The sequence below is a fragment of the Nanorana parkeri genome, unplaced genomic scaffold, assembly GCF_000935625.1.
Source record: "Nanorana parkeri isolate BGI_ZX_2015 unplaced genomic scaffold, ASM93562v1 scaffold237, whole genome shotgun sequence".
Lineage (NCBI taxonomy): Eukaryota > Metazoa > Chordata > Amphibia > Anura > Dicroglossidae > Nanorana > Nanorana parkeri.
In genome coordinates, this window is record NW_017306505.1 from 578,918 (window position 1) to 588,085 (window position 9,168).

At 45.2% G+C, this 9,168-nt stretch overlaps 1 protein-coding gene across 1 annotated transcript in view; it reads right to left on the reverse strand.

The window, feature by feature from the left end:
* TM9SF4 (transmembrane 9 superfamily member 4) overlaps positions 1-9,168 on the reverse strand; it is a 27,472-nt gene that overhangs the window by 8,726 nt on the left and 9,578 nt on the right. The window contains exons 10-12 of the mRNA XM_018556431.1: positions 5,483-5,615; positions 3,048-3,129; positions 829-904 (exon numbers count right to left, since the gene is read on the reverse strand). Of these exons, the coding sequence (XP_018411933.1) occupies positions 829-904; positions 3,048-3,129; positions 5,483-5,615 (291 nt within the window). The remainder of the gene's footprint in view (positions 1-828; positions 905-3,047; positions 3,130-5,482; positions 5,616-9,168) is intronic.

Genomic DNA, 9,168 nt, shown 5'->3' on the forward strand with positions numbered 1-9,168 from the left:
CTCCGATCTGCCAGCGCTGACTGGCGGAACGGACGGGGGAGGGGGCGGGTACAGCTGGCTCTGCCTCTAGATAGGCAGAGCCAGCTGTCACTAACGCAGCTGGGCGGATCCCGTCGTCTAAGTCGGGATCCGCTCCGGCTGCGGCGTCTCAGTACAGCTCCATATATACTGAGCTTAGGGTAACGGGAGGACGCTAGTTTGTGTCCTCCCGTTACCCTAAGGAGAACTATGGGGAAAAACAATGACCCCATAGTTCTCCTTTAAAGTAGAGTACACAGACAAGGTTAATAAAGCGGATGCTCCCTTCCACAGAGTCTGCATTCGTGGTCATCCCAATGCCACAGCACAGTTCTTAAAGCGGATGCTCCCTTCCACAGAGTCTGCATTCGTGGTCATCCCAATGCCACAGCACAGTTCTACCACTGTGGTGCCGTAAGATTCAGTTGGTCATCAACAGCACTTGGCTGCCTAAGAATATTTGGGGCATTTTACCCCAGGCAGGAGATGTGTGGCTGTGCTGTTGCTTGCTACACCCCATAAACACAAGAGTGTAAAGCACGGTGTATTCCTTTATTGAATTACACAAGCTTGTGCTTGTTGTAGCATGGCCTAGCAATCTGCTGTTTTAGTCTGTTCCTATGTTCCACCTCCGAGGGTTAACTGCCACATGGTGAACATTTCATGGCCCGTCTCCCATTCCAGTCTTCCGTTTTCTTATGTCTGATTACTTATGCAGCGGAGTATAACCCTCAGAGCACACCTTTCTGTATAGTGTCTATCCTTCTACAGACAGGACCAAATGTTACATTGTGAAAACTGAATACTCACACAAAAAGCTCCTTTGCGCCACCGGTGCCCCTTCAGTGTGCGATACAAGCGTCCAGCGAAGAACCCACCAAACACACTGTGAAAACAACCACAGTTCATGGAGAGGATACAAAAAGCTATAAAACTACACCTGTGACTACTACACTATGGACATGGCTTTAGTAAAAAAAAAAAAAAAAAAAGACATAAAATTCATTTTTCTCCCACTGTTTTTTAATGGAATATCGATATACAACCTGGAACACTGAAGAACAGGAGGAGCCGCAATTATCCCAGAGCGGCGCCATGTGGGGTGTGAAAAGGAGTTTGCCAATATGTGTATTGATCTCTATTTTATGGTCACACTATTTCCGGGGATTTTGCTACAAGAAGGGGGAGCACAGAAGTGGAGTGAAGCATTGGTTGGATGGTGTGGAATGTTTCCTGAAACCAGCGGATCCCCCAGGTTTATGAACACTGTGAGGGTTATCCACAAAAGGGTGAAGAGTTTGGAGGAGGCCGGAGAAGTGAACCATCTAGGACAACAAAGCTGAACTGGAAAGTGAACTGAATTGGAGAATGTTTCCAAATCAGCGATGTTGTCCTAGATTGTTCACTTCTACTGTCTTCTCCAAACTCTTCACCCTTTAGTGAATAACCCTGTGAGAAAATATTTGTTTGGTACACATTTGTGATTTTGGGGTAATGAGATTACCAATATTAATTATTAATGTGTTTTTGTGATCTATTGAGAACATTTATTGGGGTTTCACACATCAAATTTACACCATTATTTGTGCTGTTATTGAAATATATTTTGCACCATTATACAATTGGTTTACACAGCAGTTGGTGAAATATAGGGATTTCCCGGTTTATAAGGGATTCATTTGGATTCTATTACCTAAATTTAGAAACACTATAGACAGAAAACCAGTAGGATCAAAAAAACTACACAAACAACTTCTTCTTGATTCCAAACATGCAGCACTGAGCAGTCTTTGAATTCAAATTTGTACATCCAGAATGACTTGCATTGAACCACCACCATTGCCTGACCTGCTCAACCACCTCTCCCCTCCCCCTCCTAAAAACCCCCTACCCATCTGTGATTCTGTAGCCTTTCCCTCTCAGTCTGTTTATCATCTCCAGCGATCTTAATAGCAGGCTGTGGTATGTAAACAGAGGCAGCCATTAAGTTCAATGACTTCTCTAGCAAGTGTCCCAACTAGCAAGAACCATGAGCGGTGCTACACAAGCTAGACATACACTGAACGAGAAAAAAAAAAACCCTGCAAGTTTCCCCCATCCATGCTTAACAGCATAGAAGAGGAATCTGTCGGGTTATTGTACTCTGACAACTGGGCCCCACTGTTGTTAGCATACCCAAGTCAGCTGCCGTCACTATTCGCCTGACAATTTGTCGCCCGGTATCTTTCAATAAAAATCAATTGAAAACTGGAGCTAGACTTACCGGTAACTCTATTTCCAGTAGTCCTCCAGGACAGCCGGACTAACATCTCATGGGCTGTCCTGGAAGACAACTGGGGAAAAATTGACTTTTGTCAAAAAGAGATGCAGACTGGACCACCCATGGCTCCAGATCTATGCAGAGTAGGGGGTACTAACTTGCAATCATTACCACTGGAGTAGCAATTATTGTTTTCGTGGTCTGGGCACAGATTTGCTTTACATTGAATCTTTGGAACAAAAATATGGAAGCCATCAAAGCTGTCTTGCGTTTAAATGTTCAAGACAAGGCCCCCATTGAGTCTAGCCTAGGAGGACACAGTCTAGTCTAGGGGGATATAACAGAGCGGAAAACTTTCCCTTTTTATCGCTACCCAGACAGCCAGATCATTTCTCCAATCCCGTGACAGGCCCAGAATATGCAGCTTTGATGTCCTGCATTGTACATACTGATATCAGAGTGGGAGTAACCACACGAGAGAGAAGAGATGTGGCCTTGTGGGACCAAGGAATAAGATGAATAATTTGCTCTATCACAAGCTCCCTATATTAAACAAGCTTTGGACCCTCACTATACAGGGTTGTGGCACACACGTTATTTTGATTAGCTTACTGGGCTTCAGTTTTAATACTTACCTTTTCTGACAGACATGTTTCGTGTTTTGGGAACGCAGGTGTGCATGGGCTGCTTTACAATTCAGAGCATACTTTCAGATGTAAAGTATAAAGTCAGTTTCAAACCAGCAGCAGAATATTGCTGCCAATCTTACCCCATAAACATGAAGAGGAAGCAGGCTGTGGTCATAAGCGCACCTCTACTGGATGGAGACAGCATTCCCAGCATGGCCACAACTAAAAGACAATGACATCACAAATCAGCACAAAAAACACTAATATTGGTTAAAATGTAAAATTGTATGTTCCCTAGAGGGAGCCTCTCTTCGTCATTGTCTTTGGGATAGTCCACGTGTTGCCACTTTCTGGGACTGCATTCTTTCTTACGTATCCACTGCACAGGGATTCCCTTTATATCGTGAACCTTGGCTCTGTCTCTTTAATCATTGGAACCCTCCCCCTCAGATAAGTAAAAATGTTTTACAAAACTATGGATATATGTTGCTATATTAATAGCTAAACGCACTATTATGGATCATTGGCTCTCTACGCAACCACCATCTTTCCAACATTTTATGGCAACCCTAAGATCATTGAGGTGGAAAGAAAGGCTTGAAGCTAGACCCTGATCGATGCACCACAAATTGCTTTATCAAGTGGGAACCTTTTATACTGCATCATTATTCTGGGGCTGAAATTTAGGCTTTAGTATTTCCTCTTAAACACACAACATTTTATCTAGAAAAACACCTTGATGGGACCCCGGGTGCTTTGGAACTGCCGGAGGATTATACTCTGGGCTCATTTGATTTTCAATGATACAAGCCATGGGTTGATCTGGTGCAGTGGTGTAAGAGCACAGAGAAAAAAAACAGAGAAAAGACGAGGATAGGAAAGAAGAAGATAGCGATGGGGAACAATGACAAATCTCTCATGGGTTCGATTTTGATACTGTCATGTGATTCAACATGTCTCTGTTTCTGTAATTGACACAGTTGTTTTATTTTCATGTTTTGTTTTTCCTTTGTTATTATTGTTAAAAATTTATATAAAAAAAAAAGTAAAATTGTTACTGTGACGACATGGTGATGAGTTTATAAGTTAAATGTGTATTGGTGTTGGGTTTAAGTGCGTTATGCTGTGTGACCTGATTTATGAAAATACTATCAGCACCATCCCTCCTTATCTCCCTTAGTACTCTGAAGGAGCTCAGAACAATGACATTCTGGCCAGGCTCCTGCTATGGCTGTCTGGAGCTCGTTAGCAGGGGAAACCCTGTGGTGTTGAGCAGACCGATTGTCTGGGGAAGGCAGGGTGGATGTGATGGGATTATAATCTGATCTCATCCCTTGCTGTATAAAAGTTTGTGCAGTTGCTCAATAAATCAGAGTTTGTTTCACCCTACACTTGTGTCTCGACCAGTGACTGGGGAAACTGAGATCTAAAGATCAGCTGGTTCCAATATCTCCTCAGCAAGGAAGAAGACAGCGGCGGACATACTCATCCTGAGTACGGGAGTCCGTCACAGTTACATCTGAAAATTCATACATTGAAAATGTCCAGCACTGTGGAAACCTGATAAAAAGAACCTGAGCACACGGTCGTGATTAGAAAAAACTAACGATCATTAAAAACCTATCCTGTGTAATAAGGGGAAAGCAGTAGATATGTTTGAAGGAGAACTATGGGGAGAATGAAATATCCCCATAGTTAGAGCCGAGGTGTGACACTGCAGATGTCACACATCAGCTCTATAGATGGAGAACTGATCACATACCACTGTCAATCAGGTAGCGGCTTATATCCCGACAATATTATCGGGATCCTTCCAGGCTGCAGCGAGGATCTGCTCTGCCAGCATATAGCAGGCAATAGCCCACCATATGCTGAGTTTTGGGTCACAGAAGGACATTAGTAAACGTCCTCCTGTGACCCAAAAGAGAACTAAGCCAAAGAAGGTTTGGCCATAGTTCCCTGTTAATACTCCCTTACACAACAGCACATATCAATCTTTATTTGCTTAATTACCACATGCTCCCAGGAACAAAGAAAATACCTGGTGCAGATAAGGAAGAGTACGTGACAGTTGCTAGTGCTTTGTGCGTGACCCAGGGCTGTCCCATTGGGAATGGTGTGGGGGAAACTTATTCAGCCATGTTTAAGTTCAGAATGGAGCGATTCAGTGCTTACCCAGGGATGCCACATGCTCCACCATACTAAGGAGTACTGGGTATTATTTACGCTGCCAATGGCTGAATGGAAAAACAACAGAGTGAAGGAAGGGTCAGTATGTGCATCTATGGCATCCTGCATGGGCGAAGCACAGGTTCACTTTAAATTATTATAACTGGCTAATGATAAAAGATTTACATCTGACTGAGCTGCAAATAGCAGATATAAAGACGCCTCATAGAGCTGACTCTCCAAAGTCATCCTCAGACAAAGGGACCAAAAAATGCCCAAAGAGCCTATACTTTTCTAGTTCAATACTGAATATTCTATAAGACTGAATATGGAAAATTCTTGCAAAATCCTGACGGATCCCCTCTATAATCTCCAGACAGTATTGCACCAGTCCCGCCATACTCACAGATGACAATTAGGACCATGCAGAAGAGCTGAATTCCAGAGCCTAGGAGAGAGCTGAGGATCATGGGATACTGGGGTGGCCGGAAGACATCACCATGGACCAGCTTCCAACCTGATTCTTCCATCGTGTCTTCCTGCAAACAAAGGTAAATAAATTGTTAGCCAACATTAAAAGGAGAACTATGGGGTTAAGGCTTTTCCCCATAGTTCATCTTAGGGTAACGGAAGGACACAAACTAGCGTCCTCCCGTCACCCTAAGCTCAGTATACCACGAGCTGTAGCTCGCGGTATACTGAGACGCCGCAGCTGAAGCGGATCCCGACAATTATGTCTGGATCCGCCCAGCTGCGTGAGTGACAGCTGGTTCTGCCTATCTAGAGGCAGAGCCAGCTGTTCCCGCCCCCTCCGCCAGTCAGCGCTGGCGGATCGAAGCGTGGAGGGGGGAATCCAGCCCCTCCCCTGTCATGGCAGAGAGCCGTGACAGGATCAAGAGTTGAGCGAACGCCGGTATGTGTTCGCTCACCTCCCGATCTATTGAGCTGACCTGTGACAGTCTCATTGTCACAGGTCGGCTAGAACTATGAGGTGAGTGAAAAGCACTCACCTCATAGTTCTCCTTTAAGGTCACATGACAGAGTTAAAACAGCATCAGCAATGACACTTACAATATCATCCTCCTTGTTATAGTTTGCTATATCCTTCCTTAGTGTTCGGATTATAATCATGCTCAGAATACCTGATGAACAGAAGACAATCATTAACATTTATAGAGAAGCTGCAGCAAGGCATGAGATAGACAAGTGCTTGATTAACTGCGCGTATAACATGTGAACTTCCACCAATGTTTCAGCGCTTCATAGGCTCCCCTCAGATAATTGCCCTAGTACCCTCCGCTCACCTGACAGGAAGAAGACAACGACCACAGAATTGATGATGGAGAACCAGTGGATCTGTACGTCGCTCATGGTTAGGTAAGTGTCCCAACGAGAAGCCCACTTGATGTCGCTTTCCTGATGGCAGAAAAAGAGGAAAGCTGAGCAAGAGCTTCACCACCCATAATCCCCTTCACCATGCTAGAGCAACACCACCATGATTCTACCTGCCAGTGCACAGAGTATGTGAACAGCAATTTATTTTCTTTCGCTGGGTCAATCTCCTGGGGAGCAGAATTGGAGCTATCTGGTACTGTGCAGGCTCGCTCTTCCGTTCCTTTCAGGTCTGCATCAAAACAAATCAAAGTAGATGTAAGGCCAAAATGCATGACATTTAGGTAAAATACCTGTCTTCACCGTATTCTCATCCTTTGTTACACCTCAGTGCTGCTGACCTCCTGCAGAGAAGGACCTTCAGTGATTGGATTTTCATATACCTGAAAGCTAAACTCTGGTCTTCCCTTCAGTCTTGCACAGGTGAACTTAAATTGTTTACTCTGATGTCACTGCACACTGTGAGCTTCTTACCTTGTGCACTAGAAGCGGCAGCAAGTCAGACAGAGACTGCCTCATATGCTGGCTGTCCAGCATCATAAACATTTAAAAGGATAGAAGGATCCCTTTATTCAGCCGTGTGCAGGTTTCCTTAGAAATGATAAGTACAAGTGATTGTTGGAAGCATTCGGCTATGCATTGCAGAGCTATTCTGGCATGCTGGGAAACCTCACAAACAGATGATCGCCTATTGGTTGCATCTATGAGCACTTGACAAATCCAATCAGCAGGAAAAAAAAACTGAATGATCAATGAACACACATTACCTTCCAGTCTGATGCTTTGTGGTACCACCTCGAACCTCACAATCCTAAACGTGTGCTCCTGATTCTCCTCCACCACCTCCCGATGGAAGTACAAGAGGAAGGACAAATGATTGTGCAAGTAGAACTGAAAAAGAAAAAAAAAACAAATGATGCGGTTATCAAAACAACATGGTACTAGAGATGGTCAGAGACTGCAAACATTGTACAGGAGATGGCCAGAGACATGCTACTATAGATGGTAATACACTGCTGACATACTACTAGAGATGGTCAGAGACTGCAGCCATGATACAGGAGATGGCCAGAGACATGCTAATATAGATGGTCAGAGACTATGGACATGCTACAAGAGATGGTCAGGGACCAGGGGAAGAGATGCACATTTACCTTGTTGTTGTCAGTGAACCCCAATCGGTATCCATGCTCAAACTGCACATCCCGCTCCTTCTTCTTATCATCCTCCTCGTGGCCAAGATGGATATCCAGTCTAGTAGCTACCGGCAGGTTATCCGCTATCCTAGACACACACAGGAAGACAGTTCTTATGGTACATATGGTACAAATAAATATATTTATTTAAATAAGGAACTCTCCCTCCTGTGCTAGGGATATATAGCTCCCCCTTTTTGTTATGTGCCCATCCTCTTAGAGCTGCCTGCTGCTGAGCTTTCAACAAAAAAGCAAGCAATTTGTTTTACGTAATGTTACAGAAGTGATAATACAGAAACATCTTCCACTATAGGAAGGACATGCCGTTCTGCATACATAAAGTGATCAGCAATACTGCTTCTGACAATACACTGCACAGAGCCTCCTGATCAGTGGAGCGGTAACTCACAAGTGGACATAATAATCTTCCTGGATGCGCTCAGCGAACAGTTTGCTGTCTTCCACATTCAGCACCTGGGGCTTGCTGGGAGTGCTACACAAAATCTCGCACTTCTTGTTACTGTTCATCTGCACCTTGAACGGAGTGTTGACTATGCGGTCACCCCGGAGCACCTCACCTAATGGAGAAAAAACAGTTCAAAGAGAGCTCGGAGCCATCATCTAAATTCACACGCATACAGGAACCTGACAAGCCTGGCAGAAGAACTGGGATCCATTGACATAATAGAGTGATCCCCCTACCAATGCTGTGCTATACAGCAAAACACAGGGAGCGTGTATGCTCTCTGAGCCCATCGTCAACATCACGACATTGGTTTAAAAGGGACTCTGTCCCATGGGGCCTCCACTGCTGACCTCCTTTTGAAAATGCTAGTCGCCTGGCTGTGTCTAATATTATATAGGGGTCTTGCTGCCCCCCTTACCGGTACAGGATGTTCTATAAAATCCTGGTGGGTGCTTGCAGTGACCACGGATGGCGCTGTGAAGATATACAAGCAAAACAAATGGCAAACACACTCATCAATTTGTTACCAGCTTTATAGCAAGATGCACGACAACTAATTGAAGAGTGCGTTTGCCATTTGTTTTGCTTGACTGATCTGGTGCGGTGACACATGGGGGGTCTCAGCTGCCGTTGTGATGTGCGGGGTCCCTTGTGCGTTCCCGTGCCTTTAAAGGAGAACTATGGGGTAAAGTATTTTCCCCATAGTTCTCCTTAGGGTAACGGGAGGACACAAACTAGCGTCCTCCCGTCACCCTAGGCTCAGTATACCGCGAGCTGTAGCTCGCGGTATACTTAGACGCCACAGTATACCGCGAGCAGCTGCTCGCGGCATACTGAGACGCCGCAGCTGAAGCAGATCCCGACAATTGTGCCGGGATCCGCCCAGCTGCGTGACTGACAGCTGGCTCGGCCTATCTAAAAGGCAGAACCAGCTGTACCCGCCCCTCCCCGTCTGTTCCGCCAGTCAGCGCTGGCGGATCGGAGCGGGGGGAATCCAGCCCCTCCCCCTGTCACGGCAGAGAGCCGTGACAGGATCGA